Source organism: Anabas testudineus, chromosome 15, assembly GCF_900324465.2.
Source record: "Anabas testudineus chromosome 15, fAnaTes1.2, whole genome shotgun sequence".
Lineage (NCBI taxonomy): Eukaryota > Metazoa > Chordata > Actinopteri > Anabantiformes > Anabantidae > Anabas > Anabas testudineus.
Window position 1 is genome coordinate 14,836,071 of NC_046624.1, and position 25,303 is coordinate 14,861,373.

General features: G+C 40.2%; 1 protein-coding gene across 6 annotated transcripts in view; it reads left to right on the forward strand.

Annotated features, from left to right (window-relative positions):
- Window positions 1-25,303, forward strand: part of phactr2 (phosphatase and actin regulator 2) — a 33,959-nt gene extending 8,656 nt beyond the window's left edge. For 2 of the 6 annotated variants that reach the window (XM_026354334.1, XM_026354336.1), the window contains exons 2-13: window positions 11,973-12,158; window positions 13,272-13,346; window positions 13,570-13,710; window positions 14,621-14,866; window positions 16,474-16,999; window positions 17,225-17,400; window positions 18,195-18,351; window positions 18,629-18,684; window positions 19,619-19,680; window positions 19,954-20,091; window positions 20,945-21,021; window positions 21,388-25,303. In XM_026354334.1, the coding sequence (XP_026210119.1) occupies window positions 11,973-12,158; window positions 13,272-13,346; window positions 13,570-13,710; window positions 14,621-14,866; window positions 16,474-16,999; window positions 17,225-17,400; window positions 18,195-18,351; window positions 18,629-18,684; window positions 19,619-19,680; window positions 19,954-20,091; window positions 20,945-21,021; window positions 21,388-21,403 (1,856 nt within the window). In that variant the 3' untranslated portion in view covers window positions 21,404-25,303. Of the gene's footprint in view, window positions 1-5,619; window positions 5,864-11,972; window positions 12,159-13,271; window positions 13,347-13,569; window positions 13,711-14,620; window positions 14,867-16,473; window positions 17,000-17,224; window positions 17,401-18,194; window positions 18,352-18,628; window positions 18,685-19,618; window positions 19,681-19,953; window positions 20,092-20,944; window positions 21,022-21,387 lie in introns of those variants that run through there. The other 4 variants (XM_026354335.1, XM_026354339.1, XM_026354338.1 and 1 more) reach the window with 4 other exon arrangements.

Consider the following 25,303-nt stretch of genomic DNA (forward strand, 5'->3'; position numbering starts at 1 on the left):
TAAACATAGTCATAGCTTGTATTTGTATTCTGTTATTGTTATTACATTTTCCTGCTACTGTGGCCTTTATTTAAGACCCCACACTGTGGTATCAGTCTCTCCTCCACTGCTTTCTGTCCCTGTCTCTGTCTCGTTCTCTGTCTGTCTCTCTTGAGCTCGCTTTCTCTCAGGCTCTCTGGCTGCCTGTCTGGCAGGATGTCAACTATTGATTTATACAGGCAACATTTTAGCAGTGATGGCGGCTTATGGGTTGTGCCAAACAGAATACAACAAACAGGAGATCGGATTTCAGACGGGCTGGCCAGCAGATGAAAACAGGAAGAGAAATGACAGTAACCTCTACTGTATCACTGCAACAAAAGACAGTTAATAAAATTTATTTTGGGTATGAAGGTGGAGAGTCTGTGAGTGATTTATATTTGGTGGCTACACTGCTTAAACACCTAGAACCCTGGGTCTAGTGAGAGAATAGGTATACTGCAGCTTTGGGATGAAAATTCACTTTTTCTTTTGAAAATATGGCTACAAATCAGAAAATGAATCTATAGCATAAAGGATTTCTGACTAAATAAGCCTTTGCGGTATGAAGTACCGCCCAAAAATTTATTAATCTGCTTTATCAGAGCTGCGTGGCAAGTTTTGCATAACTTAAGATACATATGTGAATTCATTTTAAGCTTAATTGATCCTTTTGATTTGAATAAAATGTATTAAATACAATAATTTTGGATTAAAACTTGCTTGTAGGAAAGAAAATGAATTAGGAAAGCAAGTATTCAGTGAGTTCTGAAACTTAGTGATGGGGAATACTCACACACACTCTGCATAAATACTATGTACCATGTTTGTGTATTTAAAAAATGACACGTAGTTTCCTGCAATCATTTCTAATTATACATGTATTTCAAATATCGGGACCAATAAAGCTTCACCATACTATGATGACATTTCAGTAGTTGTATACTAAGACCATTTATGTTCAGTTCCTCTCAGCTCAGCTTGGTTTGCTTGTGTAACAGAGCCTGCTGCTTGCTGAGTCACACTTTACTGTTTTGACAGTTTGTGGTCTGAATAATTATTCTGGTGCAGAAATGTCCGGTTCTGAGCTTCAAATCATGGGAGTAACTCCGATGTAACTTCTCGTGTCATATCTTCTTCTTTGTCATCTTTTACCAAGCAGAGTGTACAGCAGTATAGTATTTAACAGTATGGTTAAATATACTGTAACTGCAAGTATTCAGTGTATGTAGCTAAAGTGCTTGTCTTTTTAGGACGATTACTCAACATTTGTTATTGCTTCAAGTTATTGAAACATGTAAATGACACACAGACACACGTGCACATAGATTTCTTATACTTTGGCCATGACAATATAATGAGACTGTAAGGAAACTGAGTTTAATAAATAAATCAAGGGTATGGGAGAAAGACTTGGAAAAGCAGCACTTAAACAATTATTACCTCCTTGTTCCGCTGAGCCTACTACTTAATATTTGATGACTCCTTTCCTTTCTTCTGGACCTTCTCCTCCTCCACTCCTGTCTTTCTATTTGCTGTTCCGGTCAACGGTCAGGCTGCCTCAGTTGATCTCTGTTATTTAGTGTAGTGACCAAAAGGAACCGGTTCCTGTCACCTTCAGATACACATGTCCACACTCAAAGGAGGAGAGACTTTGAATGTATCCTCAAAGATCTCCATGTTGGATATTCTATTCTTGTACAGATTTACAGTAAAAGCATCAGATTGATTTAAGCTAAATCCAGAGGGAGTGGTTACCTGCATGTGTCTGATCATTAATTGACAGAAGAATAAAGAATCTGAAGCAATGGTAGCTAAAAGGGCCCGAAATGTTATTATTGAGCATATTGGAGCCAACTGTTCTTGTGTTGTTGGGTCCGTAGTGATTTACCTCTTGTCCTGGAAACCCTCAGCATTTACAGACCCCCTTTCTGTACAAACTGAATCCTTAGTGCCTGTTGTCACCAAAAATTTGCTTTCTTCAGGTCTTATTAACTCACTCAAAGGTTTTTCTTCACCTGCCTCCTCAGAAATCTGGTTGCAGGTAGCGTAGCCACAACTGTTTCTTCCCACAGTCTCTCCGGAACATTCACGGCTTTTACCATCTTTTTGCGTTCGTTTCCTTGCTTTGCACTGATTGAATTATTTTCACTTAACCATAGTTGTAACATGCAACAAACGTGATGGTCAACAAACCCTGAGCCACAAGTATTTAATGCGTTCTACCCTAAGCACACCTGGTGCAGCGGATCAAGCCCTGGATTACTTGCTTTAGTTGTGCATTAGACAATACCTGATTTGCAGATGTGTGTTCTTATGAGGTATTCAGGGGGATAAATCATTTTAAAATTGCAGTAGTCATAAGAAACCCACAGTTTTGACAGTTTTGAGTCCAACTGTATTTGGCTAGTAGAATTTTTTTATAAATAATTTTACATTTGGGAATAGAAGTAGAATAAAGACTGGATTCAATTTATATTTCGTATCATTGGATAGGTAGGGTTCCATTATATTGCAACTTCTATCCGTGTGTCAATATGTGTAATACTGGAGTGGATTAGTGGAAAATGGTTTTCTTTTTTCTTTTCAGACAGATGGAGTGTGAACTGTACAGATTGAACTACATTGCTTCAGCCCCACAGAGAAAATTGTCATTCAGCCATTAACAGACTCAGACTGAAACATAATAAAAGACATGAAATGCACAACAACAAAAAAAAGAATAAAAAAACTATATTATGTGTAACACTGGTGAAACCTGCTTACTTATCCTAACAATGTAACAGTGTGATAGGTGTGATAGGACATACTCACCCTGTTAGACACCTGAGCTGTGGTGATTTGAACTTCAAATAACATATTCTGTATATTTATCTGTATCTGATTTGACCACATTTTGAACTAGATCTAATTACCTTTGGGCTGATTTAGCAGCAGCATTGAAAACTAGCAGAGTGGAGTTTGAAAGCTGTGCCAGTGTTTGCTAAAAAAAACAACTGACAGTGTTGGTAAAGTGATTTTGTAAGCTACAAGTTACTTCACAAGAGAAGTTAAACTACAGCAAAGCTACCCTCGAGAGGCATTTAATCTGGTCAAGTAAAGCTGTTTTGAAAAGGTAGTTCACTACTGTTTGCTTTTAAGAAACTAGAGTCCAGGATTTATTTTCTAAGACAGCATCCATCTCTAAGAACATGTTCATAATTAATAATTATCAATATTTGGCCCAAAACTGTTTTGTAGTTTCACAAATAATTGATAAAAAGTTATTTACAGTAACAATTTAAATCACTATGCAAATACAAATCTAGATGAAACACCCACTGTCCCAAAGTCCCACTGATTCGAATTACAAAGGGTTCTGTGTCTTACATGTAAACAGGCTGAGCATCACCCGGGCGGGGTCAGTGTACCTGGTGACCTCTTAAATTGAAGCGTTTTCTGTGCCTTAACAAACACTCAGCATGTTTAGCCTTCAACACATTTGGCATTTGCTGCTGATACTGTACATGGAGTTGATCACATAGCTCTCTGTCGATGCTAACAAAGTCACTTTGCTCTGTTAACTTCTTTAAATCTTTCAGCCTCTTTCCATCTTTATCGTCACACCTCCTCACTGGTTTCCTTCCTGTTATCCACGTCCATCTTATTCACTGAGGAGTGGTTGTTTCCGAAGCTCCCAGTCACAAGTGTTTATAACACTTGGATTATTGTATAATACAAACCAGGTTGCAGAGGAAAATAAAGCCAGACATAGTGCTTTAAGTACATGAAACATACTAATGTTCATGCTGAATTCATTTTAGAAGATTTCAGCCGCACTCAAAGGGCACGAGTGAGTGTAAAACACTGGTCTGCACACACGCCTGCAGAAGCCAAGTGTGCTTCTTCATTTTGATTGCCTAATTTTTCCTGTGTGAACATGCCAAATTAGTTTTACTTGGAGTGAATTGCTGGCCTGATTCCCCTCTGCAGCAAATCATAGCGAGAGTGTGCTCTATTACTTACATGCCAAGACTGACTGTGACTTTTTTGTAATCACATAGAAGGAAAACAAAGGCTATACAGTGATGGTAGCAAGGAGCTAGTTTCACAATAAGAATGAACAAGAAATGCATAATAAACAAATCTTCTTAGTTAACCCGAAGAGCAGTTAGTTGAGGTATGTAGTTAACACCAGGGGGCAGTCTTAGCCCTAAATGTGTGGCTGTATTTTTAAAAACCAGGCGTGTTTTACTTTGGCCTCCCATGAGCTGTTTGAGGGTCAAGACTTGGTTTTTGGTTATGGTTAAAATTAGGATTAGTTTAAGGTTGTGGTAATGGTTGGGCATTTAGTTTGCAGTTAAGGATTAGATAAGTGTGTGTGTGTGTGTGTGTATGTGTGTGTGTGTGTGTGTGTGTGTGTGTGTGTGTGTGTGTGTGTGTGTGTGTGTGTGTGTGTGTCTGCACTGGCCACTCTCCACTCTGTCAAGCTGCACGCTGCAAAGTTTCAATGACACTCTGTTGACAGTGATGACAGATAAAACTGTCTCTCCTTTACACACACAGATATAATTACAGTTGCCTTAACATAATGCATTTCCTAGCTGCCCACCTTCGTCTGTTGTGAGAAGTCGCATGCCCTCATGTGTCTAATATAAGGCAGATGTGACGTCTGTGGTGACTCAACATTCATTCATTCATTAATATTATAGAATTCATATATTATTCATCAAAATGATTTCATTACTTAAATGAATAATACTGACTCTATCTTTGTTTACTGTAATAAATAATCAATAGTAAATTTATTTGGGATAACACAGAGATACTTTACCTCATCTTATGTTTTATGTATTTGTTTATGTTATTATGTTGATCACTTCACAATCTGGTTACTAATCTAAAATAATCTTCAATAATCATAAGACTTTACTGATTAAAATTCACAAGCTACTAATCAGTATGGAAGCAATGTAAACTACCATGGTAACGCATATGACCATCAAAACAAAAACATATGGTAATAGGTGTTAAATCGAGCTTCATCATTAGCACTTACAACATTAAAATGATCAGCACATGTTACTTCTCTTTAAGTAAATGATCTGAGTACTTCTTCTATCATTTGCAAAGAAACTAGTTATTTAATGTACTCTATGAGCCCTGGTGTTTTTTAGGGACGCTGTGCTTGAAGAAAACATGTTTCTTCTATGGGAAATGAAATAAATGTAGTTTTTAATCTGGGCAACAGTCACAAAAACTCCAAAATGGTGGGGTTACTATTACAGAAAGGTGCAGATATTCAAATATGAGAATCTTGTCCTATAATTAAATCTTTTTATTTTTTGCATTTGACTTGACTAATCATCACAATTGTTGCATGTCTGGGAAACTGACTGTGACACAATGTGGACCCACTGATTTCCATCTGTTATTTTTAAGGAAACCTCCCATCATTCATCAGCAGTGTGTTTCAGACTGTCCCCGCTCCTTTATTTTCGGTCTCGGTCAGTGTAAACCAGTGGCTGCGGGTGTCAAACCGCTTCACCCTTGACCCCAGCAGCGCCTCTAATCTGCATGAGGAATGAGAGGCATTCTTCAGCTGCTCACAGGCGGAGGAGGCGGTGGGAGGGGAAGTTACGACGCAGCAGCGACCCAGTCAGTGAGTGAAGCAAGTTTGTAGCCGCTCAGCCGTCGCGGTCTCAAAGTTTCTTGAAATGAACGCACTCGGCGGCCGCGCACGGGATTTACGCGCACATAGGAATCCGTGATCGCGGGTTTTTGGGGGCCCCGGTCCGACCCGGTGCTCCGGAGAAGCCGAATATGGGTCAGACTGCTTTGACTACCGTGTCTCAGACAGCGAGCGGTGAGTGTGTGTGTGTGCGTGCGTGTGTGTGTGTATGTGCATGTGCGTGCGCGTAATGCGCAGCCACCCTCCCTCCTTCTCTCTCACACATTCCGCTATCTTCATTCAGGAAGTCTGCTCATTTTGACTGTGCTTCTTTAAACTTTCTGCCTCTTTTATTGTATAGAAGCTCCTACACAGTCACTTCCAAACTGGGTGCTGATGTGTGCTAAATTAATTTAAACTGCTTGCATCATTAAACCCCCCCCCCCCCCGTTACTAAATTTGTCACCGGCTGCTTTAACCCAGACTAGAGAAACAACCAGGCTGCTCACACTGCACCGTTTTACCAAAGGGCTGTTGTTCAAGTTGCAGTGAAGATCTGTTTGGTGTGTTTTATGTATTCAACAGGAGTTTGTTGGAAGAGACCAGAGAGTGACCAGAGGACAGACACTGTCTTAACTCAGTGCAGCCTAAAAAAAAGGGGGTTTACATTACATTCACAGCCAGGAACCTATTAGTCAAACAATCTAAGATTATTTCTGAGTCAGCAAGTGGCTCTGTTGTCTTCGTCACAGGACATGTCGTCACTCAGCATACAGTTGAGGTTTAACAACCGGAAAGCTCAAGGTTTTGATTTGCTCCAAGATCGTTTTCTATTATGATTTTTAAACAGAGGGAAACATAACCACAGTTTGGGTGAAGCATAATAAGGCGACTACCACGTAAAGATGTGTGATGACCTGACACATATAAAAGAAAAGCCTCCAATGCATCCTCACAAATGACGAACTCGAGCTGTCTAACGTTGACTGAAAAGTGATTTCTCTTTTACTGGACGTCTCAGTCATTTTTATGCTATAGAGAAACTCTTTCTGGTTTCGTTCTCAGTTGTGTGGATTATTTGGGGATTCCTTCTACTGTATGTTTTGCTCATAACCTCAGTTTAATTTTCAGTTCCTGTGAGCGAGGGTGCTGCAGGTTTTCGACCTCATCATGGGTGGTTCACACATGCAGTCAAAAGTTAACACAAGCACCGGATGCAGTAGAAAACCAGCAGTTCAACATTGACACGTGAGCTTTGCTTTGGGGAAATATTAGTTTTAGTTTAGGGAATGACGACAAAAAAAAGTAAAAGCCAAGACAAAACGTCTTGAGGTGTTAACTTGACTGCAGCTTGGACTATTCTCTGAAATGTGACCAGAGGGTTCACTATGATTCTTCCATCATGGTGGCGGAGACACATGACTTCGTTTGAAAGCTGCTGACACTAAAGACCATAGCATCTGATTCACATCGATTTAAAAGGCACATAGTGACCTTGTTCCTCTACGGTGACTGACTTAAAGACAAAAATAAAAATAGAAATAAATAAGAAATATAAGATATTCAGAGTATTATTGGTTTATTGGCTGTAAACTTATATCAGCACTGGTAGGAAACCCAATAGGTACACACCTCTAGTCTATCACTTATGATGTTTTCCAGACTTCCTGACATTTTCTCGTACCAGTTGTGTTAACATTTAGTTTCTTGCGTCAGGTATGAGATGCCAGTTATGATCGGGGTCATATTCAGGGGCGGTTTATGAGGATCGTTGTGCTACAGGAACGGAGGTGGAACCAGGTGTTTTGTATTTTTGCTTAACCACAATGATGATGTCAGTGTAGCATTATTATAGTTTTCCATACCTTTTTATTTTCCAAAGGGTTAAATAATCAATAATCAAGCTGCACTCCTGAGATTGACATAGAAAGTATAACACTATAGTGCAAAATGTCACCTTCAGGGGCACAGTTTTTAGTGTGGGAACTACTGGCTGTTCCTTCATACAGTACATAACCTTTTCATGCTATCTGTAGTCATTGTTTTGTCCATGAGCCACAAAACTAAACAATTTTTATGGGAAAACCTTAAGGCACTGATCCACAGGAAGGGATGAGGGACGCTGGGCAAAACAAAATTGGGGGTTTTTATGATGCTGTGAGGATTTAAAGTAAAACCCAGTTAGTAGCGCACTTAAGACAACATGCACTGGAACCTGAGGCTAGAATAACGATCTATGTGTGCTGCATGGCTGCATTATGGGTTACATAATGATGCTGTGATGTGTGTTAATGCTGAATCTACAGTTTAAAGAGCAGGAACAGGAAGTGATTCTGTCAGGACTGCACAGAGAGATCATTAACTTTTCTGATGATATCCCGTAAGCTTCAACGGGTTATGACTGTATGTTCAAACAGCCTGTTCTCACTCAAAGGGAGTCAGACAGTGACGCTTTGTCACATCCTTTACCGTAGCATATTGACGCAAAGGCCACCACTGAGCCTCTGACTGTATGAGACCAGACCAGTCCAGGAGGTACTTATTTTATGTTTTAATGCGACCTATCCACTCTAACCCAGCTGTCTTTGTGCATGAAGTCAGTCAGATCGTGATGCCTCCACCCTGTAACTGTCATGACGGGCGGTCCGCAGTAGCCATCATTCCCATGGTGTCCACAGGTGACGGTACCTTTAGCATTGTTATGAGACGCCAAGTGGGGAAGCATCGTGAAGTGACGCTGCAGAGATGAGAATGTGTCGGTAGCACTGTGTTTTCCCTGTTTGATTTCTTTTCGGCCTGCTACTCCTGATTTAATCCAAGCTGCTGGGTCTTGTGAATATCATGAGTTAAGCTGTGCTGTGCTTTTTGGCCTACATTAGAGAAAGATCTGGAAGAAATGACCCAAGTGTTAAAACTGCCTCGCTCTCGCCCAGCAGCTCTTGTCGCCTGGTTTTCTTCTTCTTCTCCTCCCTGTTTCTGACGCTCTCTTTCTCACATCTCCTTTTTCTCCAGCCACAGTTTCTACCCCTCTCCTTGTTTCTCATCTCCTCTCTTTTGTTTCTCTTTCTCTAACACACCCCCCCCCACCTCGATCTCTCTTCCTCTGTTCATTGACGTTTGCTTCTTCACTCCCTGGTGACTTGCAGTGAAGGAAGGAAGCCTCTCCCTTTCCCCTCCTCCTCAACCCTCAACACATGTTCTTGCTATAACTTCACAAAGTCACATACTGGGTTTGTCACAATACATACATTGCTTTAACCCTTATAAATAAAGTTTCCACACAGAAGATGCCATACCAGTGGAGACATATTGAAAATAGCAGGCTGTTCAGTGTAACGTCTTACAGTTCACTAAATAAGTGTCATTACTTCATTCAGATGTCTGTTTTGTATCAAGCTGTGTTTCTTATTATTTCACCCATTTCCACAGCTGCGGCGAATCAGAACCTTGACTCACCCTTCGTGCACGGCATTGTGAGTCATCTGTTGTAAAATAAAACACTTTGGAGCGATAGTGTGGAATCGTAGAGTCAAGTCAGCAGTTGTAATGTCTGATAGCATCGCTGAGATAGGGTTAAGGTTAGTAGGAAAAAAAATCAGTTGCTTTGTTTGGACGCATCTGTTTTTTTAGTGTTGTATTGCTATAAAACTGCATACATTTGCCGTTACTATGTGTAATAAATTGATTTAAATTGGTACAGTATAACTGACCCAGATTTAATTAAGTGTAATACTTACCATTGTGTTAATAAGAAGATTTATAAACTGAAGCCTTGGATTACCCTTATCTCCATCAATGGGGATTTGCAGCAACATTATATGTTATTTGTCTAATTGGACAAATTTGTCTTTGTTTGGCTTTGAGGTTAAGCGGTGTTGCAGTCTGTAGCTGTATGTCACTCATAGTAGTTCATGCTGTCACTTCCTGTGCAGCTGACAGCCTTGATTCATATGTGTCAGGAGTGGGCTTGTATATTGTACTACAGAGGTGTGATTGTACCATTAATAAAATTAGGTGTGCTACTTTTATTTGTTTTCTTTATTCTCATAATTGTAGCTAAAGTCAATTTCAGCTCATTTTTTTATATGGTAAATACAGTAAGAACAGTGAAATGTGATCTGGGAAGTTTCAGGGCTAGATTATGTGTTTATTAGACAAACACTGCACAGTGGTTTGTACAACTTCAAGTTATCTCGGCAGAGATTGTTTTATCTTTAGTTGTGGCGATGTTACGGTAAAGAGTGAAAGTACAGCTCATGCTCGCTTCCATGCAAGTGAATGCTTTGCCTTGCTGGATGACATTATGTTGTGTTGTAGAAAAAGTTGAACAAGATTGTTGAAAACGCCAACTTATTTGCCCGAACCATATTGTTTTGAAGGGGTCCACCCATAGTGCCTGTCCCTGCTGAGCAAAATGCATTTCCACTTCCAATGAATTACAAGAGCTGTGTTTTTCACACTCTGTGAAAGTCTGTGAACATGGCCTAAGGCACCTCACTTGGGAACCACTGGTGTAGAGGGCAGGATTACTGGGTTTTCTGAGGAGAAAAAAGGAAAATAGCTTGAAAATAAAATGGCCATTTTTCTGCAAGTATAAGGATTTGTGATAGAGAAGATGCCTGATTATTGTGGATTTAAGGTCTGATCTTTTTATCTGTCTCCATTACCGTTTTTTTCTCCGTTCTCTACGGTTAATTATCTGCCTTTCAGACTTTCCACTCGCTCACTTTCATTTCTCTTTTCTCTCTCTCTCTCTCTCTCTCTCTCTCTCTCTCTTTCTCTTTTGTCTTTTGTCCTTGTTTGGTTCCCACTAGAGGTTTAATAGTTGGACTAATGGTGATGATAATCACTGGTTTGATTTTCCCATCATTAGCAGCACAAAGCAGCTGCCGAAATGCACCTATTGTTGTGATTTGATATCAACACAGGAACAGGAAATGAGCCTGTGTGTGTGTGTGTGTGTGTGTGTGTGTGTGTGTGTGTGTGTGTGTGTGTGTGTGTGTGTGTGTGTGTGTGTGTGTGTGTGTGTGTATTCAGGGTCATCCAGTTAGGAGCAAGCATACATAGCTTTTATGTAATAATATAATGATCCTTGTGATACAATGCAACTGTTACTGAAACAATATATTGATCTGTCATCAACAGGAAGCATCTGTCAGAGGAACTGTTACAGATGGCTTTGCTGTTTCTAATTTCCTGAAGGATGCAGTGTTGTGATACATTAATCAGTGGAAAAATGTAATTAATGCTGGTTGAGTATTGAAGTATTGTACGTTTGAAAATCTCGGTGCGGAAGAAGTGAAGACCACTGCAGTCCGCTCCTCATTTCAGCTTGAGGGAAGCATTTCAGCTACAGATCTCAGCTCAATGCCTGATTAGAACTAGTGGTGTGGTGTGAACTAACACCTCAATTAGTTTCAATTCAATAAGACAGGATGAATTTAGTAACCAGAGGGCAGAGATTATCAGATTCAAGCAAAAAATACCTTCACGTTGGTTCTGGGCTCCATACAGTCAGGAGGCTTGAGTCATTCAGTAGTGTTATGTAGCTGAAAAAACAAAAACCTTCCTGTTCTTGAATCTGAGGAATCACACACCACTTCTCTTTCCTCTGTAAGGTTCCGGCACACACACACACACACACACACCCACTGCTCCACACGCTGTCTGCGTTTTTCCAGAAGGTTCAGAGCACTTCTAATCTTTCAGCAGGAAGAGGAGGAGTTGTGAAAGGACAGGGATCTAGCCTACAGTCAAGAGATCAGACGCACTGCATAAACTGTACATAGGCAGAGTTAGAAATAATCCAACTTTGCTATCGACAGGAGGAGTATTTAAGGTGCACACTAAGGCTTTGCAGTACATACACCTACTGCGTGAAGGAAGTGATTGCACACGTCAGTAAGCACTGAGCAGTTTAACCAAAGAGTAGTGTTTACCTTGTCAGATTGTTGTAGTGAAGTCGTTCTAGGGGGTGTCGTACTAAACAAGAGAGAACACAAACTGTTATTAGAAAAAAAAAGTTAGCATAGAGTTTTTTAATATCTCGAGTTGTGTTTATATTTTGTTTTGTTTTTATTTGGATGCACAGGAGCATCCATGGATAATATTGAAAGAAGTGGTTTTTGAGCAAAATAACACAAAGCACCATTATGTTGCTTGAAATTAGCAGCTGTTATCATAATGTAATATGATCGTGTGTGTGTGTGTGTGTGTGTATGACATTGGCCCCTGTATGTGCTCATGTTTGTATCGTAATGCTGATCTGAGTTGTCTTTTCTGTTTCTGCATGCGTGTCCTCTAGTTGAAGGGTTGGAGAAATCGGCATCGCTGGCCAGCTGTGACGTGGGGGTGGAGTTCGCCACCAATGCCCAGAATGCCCCTGCATCACGGCAGCAGCGAGGCAAACTATCGTCACTAGGAAAACTGTTCAAACCCTGGAAGTGGAGGAAGAAGAAAACCAGCGACAAGTTCCAGGATCTTTCCAAAGGTAGGACGTCTTGTATGTTTTAATGCGTGCTTATGTGTATTGTATTTTATTTTAATGGCGTTGTATGAACAAGTTGATGAGTGGCTTCTGATTTGCTCTCCTCAATCAAGTGTCTGTACAACATCAGGGCTTACATTTTTGGATTTGTGCTGAACATTCGGCGTGAACAGCAGCAGTGCTGCTCCCAGAAGAGCTTTAAAAGGAAAAGAGTGAACGGTTTGTTTGTAACTCACGCTGATTCATTCCTGAAGGGTTGGCTAGGAAATAAAAATGGATAGAAGTAAATCTAAAAGGCAGAGGATGTATCTGATCCTTTCTCCGTTATTCATTTGTATGTACATACATTGATTTCCCTGTAGCAGTTTTCAGGTTACTGTTCAGTTGTGAAAAGAGAAATGACATAAATGACTGACTGTAATCACTTACAGTTATCGTTATGTAATATGTAAGTATTAGTTTTATCAATCTTTTCCAGTTTACAAGGTAACAGGTTAGTTTTTTTGGATGCCAGGGGTCGAGACAGCTGATACACAAGTTACACATGATGAAATTTATAGAAAAACTTTTTTTTTAATTAAGCGGATTATTAAGATGTGTAAACATTGATTTCCCAAAGTGAAATCTTCAAATTCCTTGTTGTTTTTCCTTGTATCTGTCTAAAATACAAAAACATTCAGTCTAATATTGTGCATCACAAAGAACAGCAGCAAATACCCCTCTTTGAGACTGTGGATACAGACAGTGTTTGACATTGTTGTTTAAAATGACTAATAAACAGTTATCAACATAGTGGTAGATTATTTGTGGTGATTTACTAATTCAGTAATGACTAATCTGTTCAGCTGGTAGAATCATACTCATTAGGTAACTCAGCTGTGCCCAGATCTTGTCGTGACGGCTGATTCCATCAAAAGGTTTCAAAGAAAAACAATAGTTAAATAGCAGCAGGATGACACTTGAGCTAAGTTCCTCATCTGTGACTTGAGTTGTATGGTGCGGTTGCGTTTACAAGGTGTGAATTGCGATGATATTTTTGCAATAAGAGGAACGTAGCTGCTGACAAAACAAAATGACTTGAGTCATAAAGTCCTCCTGTTTTTGTTCATATTTCAGTCCTAGAGAGAAAAATCTCCACCAGGCAAACGAGGGAGGAGCTCATCAGGAAGGGAGTTCTCATCCCTGATCAAGGTTTGTCTGATTATTCATTCACACGTCTGTCTCAGACAGTAATATAACTGATATTCGGCTTAAAGACAGGAAAATTATACAACATAATGATGCTGTACACACACAGATGTAGCCGTTGCCCTTTGTGCGATGCTGCTACATTTGCCTTTTGTAATGTCAGTAAAAGCAGAACTCTACTGCTGAAAAGAAGAGGAAATCAGTTACAAGTAACTCTTCTCTCTAGACGAACCAGTCAGCAGTGAAAATCTTAACGGCCACGCCACGTCCAGTGTGATATCAGAGGAGATCAAAGTTGACATTGAGTCTCCAGAAACGCCGCTGGAGATACAGGCTTCTGGGCCGGCCAGCACTGACGACAAAACGGGTAACTCCTCGATCACCTGCTGTGTGTTAACATGGGATACTAGTTTTAACAACTTAAACAATAGCAGTTTTTCATTGTCTAGAAGTCCAGGAGATTTCTCTTAATTTGGAGGTTTGCACAGTTACCCAGGTACTCACTGGACAGACATGGTCATTTTTAGAAATAAAGATTAGGACTCTTTGTGGAATCATTTCCTGTGCATGCTAATAAGCACATACTAGAACTAATGCCCTAATCTGCTGAGCGAGTAAATGTTGGATTGATCAATATGGCTTCATTCATCCTCTGCTTTCGTTTCACTGAAGGTGAAGCATTTCCATTTTTATATACTAAAAACTAAACACTGCAGCTTCTTTTAGATCTTTTTTTTATTTTTTTACGTTGTCGTGGAATGCATTTGTATCGGCAGCAGTTTTATGGGTGATATTGAATCTTCTGTGGGATCTCTGATCGAGTCTAATGTGCTCAAATAGATATCCACATTAAATCAGCAGCAGGCTTTCACAGTCTGAACGGAGCAGGATCTCCTTCTCCTAATGCCTCTCTCTGCCTCAGGAGACAGCCCACTGTACTTCTGTCTGAAGCCTAAGTGTTGTGCTTTTTTAGTCTCAATCCTGTTAGTATTGACCTCCGAGCCATTTGTTTTGTTCATTTGTCAATAGTCAGAAAGGCACAGGCAACAAACACTGCAAAAACTGTAGCAGGACACACACAGCATCATACTGGAGACTGGGAAGGTCACTAGGTACATTGAAGCTGCCTCTATCGTCATCATCTCTCTGTCTCGCTCTGTCCTGTTATCGTTAAGTATTTCTGCTGTCTGTTTATTGTCTGTGCATCTGTTTAAATCTGTTTCTATTTATCCTGTAAATACCATACTCTCCCACCCTGCTTCCTCTGATCTGCTCAGAGAGGTGTGACACTAAAACCCCCGCCCGGGCAAACCAGGTGCGGCCTCGAGACGTTCAAGCTAAAAAACAGCAGAGCGCCGCTCTGCCTGCCTCTACAAAATCTGCGGGTGGCACTGCAACCACAGCCAGGCACAGAGAGGGGGCCTCGGGGGCTAAAAAGACAGCTAAAACCACAGGCAAGGCAGGCTCATCCTCACAAGCTAAAGCTAACCCTCGGAGCACTAACAACACTAGTCACGGGACTGGTAAGTTCAGCTAGGTGGGGTCGGAGCCAGTTTGCCTGTCGATGTTCTTGCCTGCCACCCTGCATGGAAAGTGTGCGTGCATCACTGTTTCCATTACTGCAGCCGTCTCCACCTGTAGAATATGACTTCACGTACACTGTCTCTCATGTATTTGTAGTTACGTGAAGGTTTCTGTCTGCATAGTGTCCTTCCCATTAGACGGGATTTCCTGTCAAGTAACTGTACAAAGTGTTTCAGTTATGATCTCACCGTCTCTCTTCTTAGAAAGTAGAAGTGAAGATGTGTTTGTTGAACAGAGTGTGTGAGAATACGTTTGTTTGTGTGTATAAAAAAAGAAAAGAGAGAAGACGATTTAACATGAGGTATGAAATGAGTTCCTACAGGTTTGTGGTTTTGATTGATGGCATGATATTAAGGCATGAATATCACCCTCTGTGTTTGTCTGTCTGTACACGTCTTTCTGTGTTTATGTGCACACCGAATCGACATTGTGAGGACATTATGGATGGTTGTGAGACCTTCGAAGAGTGGTTTAATGAGGTCAATGAGTGTCTTCACAACTATATAAATACCAGCATACAGTAGGCGGGCATGTGTGTGTACTTGTTTAGCCTCCAGCACAGTGAGACTAAGAATATCAGAGCCCAGCATACTGCATGTGATGTCTTATCTGAAGGTCTGGGTGGACTTTATTTGTTACTGAATTTATGGTACCAAAGTAGTTTCATTAGTGTCTAATCATCCACACACAAAGAAGTTCATAAACAGTCCGATGTCAATGTTAGTTTAGGTCTTTTTGTTGCAGAAATGTGTTAAATATATGATTAGAAATATTTTTTATAAAAATAAAATTGTATGCTGTTCTAAGAGAGCATTTGAATTATGGAATTCCTACTGTATATAATGCAGATTATGGCGGACGTGATTACTATTATGAATTCATCGGTACAGAAAAGGAAATCTGAATTGGTGAATTAGAGATGGACATTTTTACAGTTTTATAATCTTAAGATTAAGATTAATTTGAAATATAATCAGTAGGCTTTATGATAGTTTAAGTCATTGAAGCCTTTATTTTGTGCAGCCAAGTCCAACCACACTTTGTTTTCATGAAGGTGTACCCTAACTTGACAAAATAGCAGTAGCCAATCCGATAGCCTCATTTAAAACCACTATACATTTAGCTAAAGCAGTAATGTCAGTGATCAATAATACACACAGCTGCTGTACACAAGAGCCACAAAAGTCACTTTGGACTGTACGGATGCTGGTCTGGCCTTCACTACAGTGCAGGTTTAAGTTCTCGTTTCTATGCTGAGGAGTTGAAAGCGAGTGCGTTATTCCCTCAGAGACTTGTTTTCTCTATTAAAAATATTAAAATGATGAACTGTATAGTTCATCTAAGCATGTGAGTTAGATTTTACAGTAAATATTAGTACAGAATTTGTATAGACTGAACGACTGTTCACGCCTACAGACATTTGAGAGTCTTTGTTTATGTAACGGGCATGTCTACAGGCTGTGGGAGGATACTGGAGCACCTGGGGGAAAGAGTTTTACTGTGTGTCTTTCCCTTCTCACTTTTTCTTGCTTCTGCTTCTTCTCAGCCAAATCCTCTCATCCAAAGAAGACAGGAGGCACAGCAAAAACCACCTCCACTCCCACCTCCACCTCCACCCCTCGCCCTCGTTCTAAGGATGCAGGCGGTGCGGCACAGTCTGACGGGAGAGATACAACCAAACGGAAATCGGATGCTCCCACCTCTTCTTCAGGAACTCTAAAGGTTTCCACAGAGACTCCTAGCCAGCCTGCAGACTCTAAAACCTTGCCCCTTTCTTCTGACTCCAAGCCTGCCTCATCTAAAGCCTCCGGCAATGGGGCAGAGAGAGCTCAGGCTACTTCTCAGTCTGCTTCCAATACCCCTGCTGCAGGTGAGGAGACCAAAAACGGTATGGCTCCTGAACCTACAGGTCAGTCTCCCCATATCAACAATGTTACAGAGGAGACGTCCTTCACAGAGGGAGAGACAGACAACACATCACAGGGAGACAAGCAGGAGAGAACAAGAAGGGAGGGAGGACAAGAAGAAAAGAAGAAGGGAGAAACAGAGTCTGCTGTGCAGAACAGCCCGAGGTATCTACTTAGGATGTGGTGAAACATTCCTTATGTTTGCCTTCTCCTCGTGTCATTCTTCTATTTGTAAAGTACACTGCATAAGTACACAGTAGTCTTACTGGAGTCACACGATAAGTGCAGAAAGTATTTAAGCAATGAGTTGTCTGTAATTTGATCTATCTAAGTGTGTGCATTAATGTAATATATTGTATGTGCTTACACTATTTTGATTTTCACTCTCAGGTCAGCGGAGAACAAAGCTGAGAAGCCACAGGGCCTGAGTGTCAAAACAGAGAACGCTGAGGTGACGGTGATCCCAGATAGGCCGAGAGACAGTCAAACTAGTGACTCTGACTCTGACGGACCAATCCTGTATCGGGATGAAGAGGAGGAAGAGGAGGAAGACGAGTACACAAACAGTATGGCATTAGTCTTTTTGTTTTATATTTAATATACTGAAAATAATGTGAGGTGATGTTGAGTTTGAGGGGGATGAAGCTGACAATGCAGCTGACAGCTTGTGAAGTCTTCATCAGTGTTTCCGTCAAACTGATCTTCATTATTTCTGACATTTATCAGTTTGTGGGCTCTGTACAATCACAGATGGAAAGTTCCAGCATAGGATTGCATCATGTCACAGGAGATGTATCATCACCGAACGCTTGCAGGAACACATTGAACTTTTATTGCCGCTGAGTTCTGCAGCAGTCATCACGTGTCACGATGTAATGGAAAGGGCAGCCCACAGCTGAGATAGTTCACTGAAGCTATTCACTTTACAGTGGTTGTGCATTTCAGACATTTCAGCTTGGTGCAGTTGTCATGGAGACAAAGTCAGACAAAGTCTTTTTGATATGACTGTCAAATGAGGCACAACACACTGACATGCAGTAGGTGTGTTTGTAAACTGTCATTTGAGTTTTTCATGCTCTTACCAGCCAAAGAACATTCAGAGGAGATCTCAGGGCACCTACACATTTTTTACTAATGCAACAGACGGAGTACAGATAATTATTGCGGTCTCCTGCTCGTTACCTGCTGTTAAAACTGACATATGAAAGGTCTGATTCATAGATTTCTCCAACACCTTCGTGTTTGTCACCTGCTGTATCCATGAGATGTCATGGTGTTCTATTTAAGCCTAATTTGCTGATCTTCTTGGAGGTTGTTTCAAGGCCTTAATAAGCCTACAACTTGTTTTTCCCTGTTCCAGGCTCCCTGGCCAGCAAGATCCGTCGACGAGACACCCTGAACATCAAGCTGGGGAACCGACCCAGCAAGAAAGAGCTGGAGGAGAAAAACATTTTGCCACGAAGCTCTGAAACAGAGAGACACGAGCTACGCCAGCAGATAGGCTGCAAACTAGTCAGGTACGCACATCTAGACGCACATGCTCTGCATTCTACGAATACGTAGCTAGGTGTGAATTTTCATGACAGATTTGGCTGCGATTGTTCGTTAGGTTTTGGTCTAGTTGTGGGTGTTGTGCTAGTACAAATGATGCACAGGAGAGAATCTGTGCTGAAGTTTAGTTTATTGGTTTGACCAGATGAGGCAGAAAGCCCAGTGCTTTGGACTAACAACAAAAGAAAAGGTGTAAAATAAAAAAAAAGAGAGAGGTGTGAGAACATTGATTTCTCTTTTCAGGCGTCTGAGCCAAAGACCCACCACAGAGGAACTGGAGCAGAGAAACATCCTCAAGCGTAAGTGAAGTACGGTTCAAAACCGAGGCGCCATCTCTGTGCCGTACCATGTTTGAAACTTTAATAGTAACTTTCTAATTCTAACAACATCAAGAATCAATATGGATGCAGAGAATAATGTTCTCTTGTAATCGGCTGCTGCCAGACTGATCCTGATGATCTGATCTAAAGTGATGTGACCCTGTGTGTCTCACTAATCAGATAAATCAGACAGATATGTCTGTCTAGATTATGAGTTACTGTCCTTTGGAAGCTTTACATCTCCTACAATGAACTGACGCGCTTGATCACGCTCAGGTCTTTTATTATTGTAAAGGTTTTGCATCAGATCATGATTGTGAAAGTAATTGTGTAATATGTGTTGAAGTAGTGACAAATAATTCCAGTGATGCTGATCTATTAATATATTGTGTGATACTGTGTGTTATAGTGTAACACACAGCCTTACATAAGGCAGGCAAAATGAATCCAGCTTTTGATGTGTAAAGCACAAAGTTCAGGCACATATTTCTTCTGTGGTTTTACATGTATGAGGAAATACAGTAAGAAAGAATGAGTCTAACACAGTAATTGACTGGTTGATGTGCTGTGAATCCCAGACAGCTCATATTTCGATTATTGATGGGACCAGTAAGGGTTAAGGAGTTAACCAGCGTGTGCAGCGTGGCTGCACAATATTGTAAATCTGTTAATACAGTATAACAATATTTATTCTACATCATAGATGCTGCCCATATGATTAATTTCATCACCAGACAACATCGAACATTATAATTTCCTGTTTTCGTTTTATTTATGTTAAGGCAGTGGCACCTCTACGTAGCCGTGAACACTTTTAATATGATGATGAATCACATCTCCTAGTTTTAAATAGAGAGCAGAAGCTTGTTGCTGCAACAGTAGGTGTGAAATGACTCTGGTTTTCTGCATTTAGAAAAGAATGAAGCCGAGGAACAAGAAGCCAAGCAAGAGATTAAAAGGAGACTCTCTAGAAAGGTACTGTAAGCACCAACCACACACACACACACACACACACACACAAACACACACACACATATTGGAGACAACGAAATAGGCAAAGTCTAAATTTAGCTGCTAATGTTTTGCTCCACCTTATGAGTCATGATAGGAGGTAGAAAAGATGCTTTGTGTGGTGAAATGCGCCATCTAGTGGACACGGAAGGAACTGAAGACTAAGACTAAGGCATGTACAACATGTTAGATTTTAATTTAACTCTCTTCTCTCCCTCCCTTCTCTTTTTCTCTTAGCTGAGTGTGAGGCCTACAGTGGCAGAGCTTGTCGCTCGCAGGATCCTGCGTTTTAATGAGTATGTGGAAGTAACGGATGCCAAGGACTATGACCGGAGGGCAGACAAACCCTGGACCCGGCTTACTCCTGCTGATAAGGTACTACAGCTAATACCCCTCATTAGTAATTGATGACGGGAGAGATACGACCTGATTTTTAGTTTCGACCATTTATCAGTTTTGCTTGTTGGTGTTAAATTTATACAATGAACTCTGTGTCAATCTGGAATAATTTGACTAAGATGCCCTTAAAGCTTGAAGTATGTTACATGACTTAAAGCCTTTGGTCACCTAAAGCGCCCTATAGCTTCTAGTACAACAGCGAGGTCGGGCACGGATGTTGGCTAATAAGATGTTGGATGTTGGCTCTCAGCTGATGTTCCAGGGTTGGGTGTCAGGGCTGTGTGAGGGATTGTTGAGTTATTGTACAACAAACTCAGTTAAACTTATTTTTATGCCACTTGATTGGGGCAAAGGGACATTGTCATGCTGAAAGAGGAAAAAGGCTTTCTGCAAATTGTCGTTTAGTACGTGAAAAGTGAAATAATAATATGCATCATTTATATATACTAATAGAAAGTATAGAATTACATGTATGTACCAGCTCTACTGTACAAATGTCTTAATGTCTTAAGAGGAACCTCCCTGTAAAAGGAGAAAGGTTTTCTGGGTGTGTTTGAGGGTAGATTCTATGTCAAGCCTGCCCTCTGCTGTTGGTGTTTAAAGCTACACATTAACACTGAACCCTTTGATTCACACGTACCAGCCTCAACATTAAAATCACAAGTGTGGTGGGCAGGACTCTGTCTGTGGGTATGAAGTCCCGTATAAGTATCTAATGTACTGTAAGTTGTGAATAGTTGAACCTGCCCTCAAGCACCTTCAGATTTCAGCTGATTTAACACGTGGTGTGTGTGTGTATGTGTGTGTGTGCGCGTCTTCTGTCCCTCAGGCTGCTATCCGCAAGGAGCTGAATGAGTTTAAGAGCCGAGAGATGGAGGTTCATGAAGACAGCAAACAGTTCACCAGGTACCCCACCTGTCACTATTGATAACTTGTGTCTCATCAGTAATTGATCATCATAAAGACTGCTGGTTGTTTGCTCACTGTGCCACTCATTTATATTGTTCGGGGCCCCCAAAGCAATTTCCTCTAGTTAGATTAAAGTAATTTCATATGTTAATTCACTTCACGCCAGTTGGTGCAGTGTAAATGTTATTAGAGCTGTGCAATTTAATGTTATATATAGTTTCCCCTAAAAGTATTAAGATAGTGTTTTGCTTTGTACTAAAGATATACAGTAAATGCCGGTTACAGCAGTGATAGGAGACGTAATTTGAATTGTGACTTCATTTTTATATTTCATGAACTAATCCTGGGTATTTGTGCTTTCAGATTCCATCGGCCCTAAGCGCTGTGACTGCCAGCCCACAGCTCCCAGCCCTCCACACACCTCAGTGCACAGCTTGGTCCACTTTGCGTTGGGATCCTCTTGCTCCCGATGATATGTACTTATGTGTATCGTTGTGTGTATCGGTGTGTCGTAATGCCTTGACCATCCATGGGCAGCAGTGGGACATTTGTACATATCTACAGTCAGATGGTGGTGTCTATAGTGCTCTGATTACGACCATTTATTTATTGTAGATGTCCAGAATCTACTGGAAAATTATGATTTTTTTTGTTTGTTTGTTTATTTGTTTGTTTGTTTGTATTGAGGGGCTCTGGAGAGGAAAAATGGGCCAAATTCCCCTTTCCCTAGTGAATGTGGCTCTCGTGCACTATCGAGGTTGTGTACTTGCCAAGGTTTGCCTTGTCATAAACTTCCAAATGGCCATATACGGACATCCTCCTAGAGCAGGAAATGAGGCTGATTGGACGGTTATGTGCTGATGTCAGTGCCTATGTCATAGATCAGAGGGGAGGACAGGCCGTTGGTTCGGTTCTCCTGTGGCGTCTGAGCTGAATCAGAAATACTGCAGTTTTCAGACATGTTTAAAGTAATTTGCCACTAGAGGGCGTTGTATCACCAGAGTTATGGCCTATAAGGATGGAGATGTGTATGTAGATAATAAATAAACTGTGAGTGTTTTATTTAGAGCTGCTGAAGCTGAAGGGCTGTTGGGCACCTGAGGCTTTAATAGTGAAGTGCAATGGCAAATCTCTCCAATTCCAATCCCTCAGCACTCTGTCTGATGATACATGATGGTCCTGTACCAACATGTATCCAGTGTGGAGTTATTAAGTGCAAGCCTTTGATCAAAGTGTTGGAGTTGCAGCTAAGTGGATCTATTTTCCAGCTTTCTCAGTTTTCTGATTTCGGCTTTTGGCTGGAGCTCTTACTCAGAGTGACGTGGCAGACTCCTTTTTAAATAATGAGCAGACATTGAGGGTTTCAGCACTGAAGCAAGCGAGTGCGCTACTGAAGCAGCGGAGAAGTACTTTTCTGTTGGCCTGATATAGACTGTATGTCACGGCAGAGCTGGTGATAAGTGCCCCTTTTACACTTTGCCTAACATGCTCCTTGAATCCAGTCGAAATGGTTTTATCAGCACACAGTTTGATCAGTAGCCACTTAATTGAAAGGACCTGATTAACTGTAGGTACATTAATTAATAATATTTGATAAGAGAGCAGCAGCAACAACAACATTATCATTTAACTATTTCAGCTACTTTTAATGAAATGCTGAATACACCTTTCAGGTGGGAAGTTGTGGCCCTTTGTTCTCGTACATTATATTAAACTGAAAACCTTCAGAATTTAATCAGGTTATTTAAATTTTAAAGAAGCTTTTTTAATTGAAATTGTACTGTGTCAAAGTCACGACCTTACAGTATATTTTAACAGGCATTTTTTCAATATTCTCCATCTCATTGTGACGTGAGAATATTAACAGCACTCAGCTAAACTTTAATTGAATTAATTTTACACACAGAAGCGACCTTTTCATCTTGAAAATATCAAACTAATATTTTAATATACCACATTAGACAAAATTAAAACATTGGCATATGTTCAGTAAGTGGTTGTGAAACAGCATGCAGTATTTCATAGCCAACTTTGTATAATTTGTATTTTGTGCATGCTAAATACAAATAGATAGATAGAAGTTGTACGATAACTTAAGTACATTCAGGAGGATTTGGCTTTGTTTACCAGTGCAGACAGGCTGAGGTATGTGTGTGCTGATTTTAGGTTTGATCACTATTCATCTTGGCTGTAGTCACAGATTTTCTGTCAGATGCTCTGTCAAGACAAAATCCAAGCACTCAAGATGCATGTTAATGCAAAAAAAAAAGGGGGAAACCGTGCTTTGTCTTTGTGTGAATGTCAGAATGTTTGGCTGAGCTTTCAGAAAAGGAAACTTCAGAAAAGTCAGAGTTTAAAGGATCCACACTTACGTATAAGACGAAGCTGGAACAGGAAATAAACAAACGGCTTACTCATTGATGTGGATGCTTGTCTAAAATCATACAAGAACATTAGTTACTTTCCCTCCTGAGCATATTTGGACTAGAAAGGAAATGTTTGCTCACAAGTGATTGACAGATGAAGCCTGCTGACGTCCAAAGGCTTGCTCTCTCATAATAGATCTCCAGCCTCCACAACACTCGTCAATCTTAGGAATAGTAACTGAAAAGGACAGATTTATTGTTTCTGTTATTTTGTGCAGAGGATGTACATAAAAGGATGTACAGTGATGGAGGAGCACCGACAGTATTCCTTATGTTAATGTTTATGTTGTTATATAGTGATTCTTTTGTACAGAATGTATATCGAGCATGTGCATACATCAAAATGAATTTTACTACCAATATGATACAATACAACTTTCATGTGAATGTTTTAAGGTCTGATTTTAGTTCTTATTTTTATAATTCCCCGGACACTGATGATAAAATGAACAGTGCAGCATACATGAAGGTGCGGTGCTGTTTTTACGCAGCATGTCAAGCACAGTATGTTGAATAACTGACGTGTATTTACTGAACCAAACCTGCCTGTTTACTAAACAAACAATGCATATTAAGACGTTTTTAGCCGGTGATGAATTTCTTCTTGGTTGTTTCATTCCACCTTGATTTTAACTGATTTTAAAGGCAGCAGGTGGGAAAGAGCAGATATTCCATTGATAGTGATTCAATTTAAAAGCAAATTATAAATCCTCTCTGGACCTCAGGTTTATTTTGTCTGATAGTTTACCCTGCACAACTAGAAAAATATCAGGATGCAACTTAAAACTTTGACATAATTACATTAATAGCATACTCACAATGTGCATTTTATTTAATTAGGTCAACATGAGTGTGATTAGTTGCATGTAGTGTGAAATGAGCACCTATGAAAGTTAAACCAGATGAAGCACTGGAAACACTTTATTTTAATCTGATGTATTTAGCAGTTGTAAGCAGTATAGTGTCAATAAGTTAATGCTTATGCAGCAGGAAGTAGATATACTGATATTTTAAAGTGTTTATTAATGTGTTTCTTAACAAGTCTTAAGTCTTTAAGCATCTACTGTTGTTGTTGAATGTCCAGTAGCATAATACATCATAAGCAGGATTGTCATTGTAGTAAATATACTGCTTATAAATGCTAAATACAGAGGTTAATATAAAGTGGTAACTAATAAGAAATCTATTTCTACAATAAGAAAATAGAAATCATGACCCTGGTCTGGACTATTATGATATTTGTATTTTCCTTTTCTTCAACACTGATAATTCCAGATTTGGCTGCAGTATCTATCTGATGGTTTTACCACAGCCTATTTCATCTCACGCTAAATGGAACCACAAAATCTTCAGGGAATAAGACCAAGAGTAGCTTTAAATGTTGTAACACACCCAATAATTCATGGGTAGCTCAGAACATCACTGTCCCACATGCAGTCACATTTAAAAAGCATTTCTTTAAAATGCGCATAGAGTCAGTTTAGAATATTTGCAGCCTCTTTGACACTCGCTTCTTCCGATATCTACTTATTTTCAATGCTGGAGAAGATGTTTACATGTGAGAATGTCAGCTGTAGTAATGGTGCTTAAGACTTCCTTTATCCCTTTTCTAAGATGTCACACTTTGCTCTGGGATTCTCGCGTGTCAGTCACTCGTACTATAAACCCTCCACCTTTAAATGCAGTGAATGTTGTTGAAATGCAGTGATGTTTTGTTATTTCTTTTTCAAGCACTTTTTTTTTTTAAAGGTTGATCTTCAAACTCATAGAATGATGTCGTATATCCCAAAAACGCTACTGTTACATCCAAACTGTGTATATTGTTTTTGTATATAAAGGATCATTGGAAAATA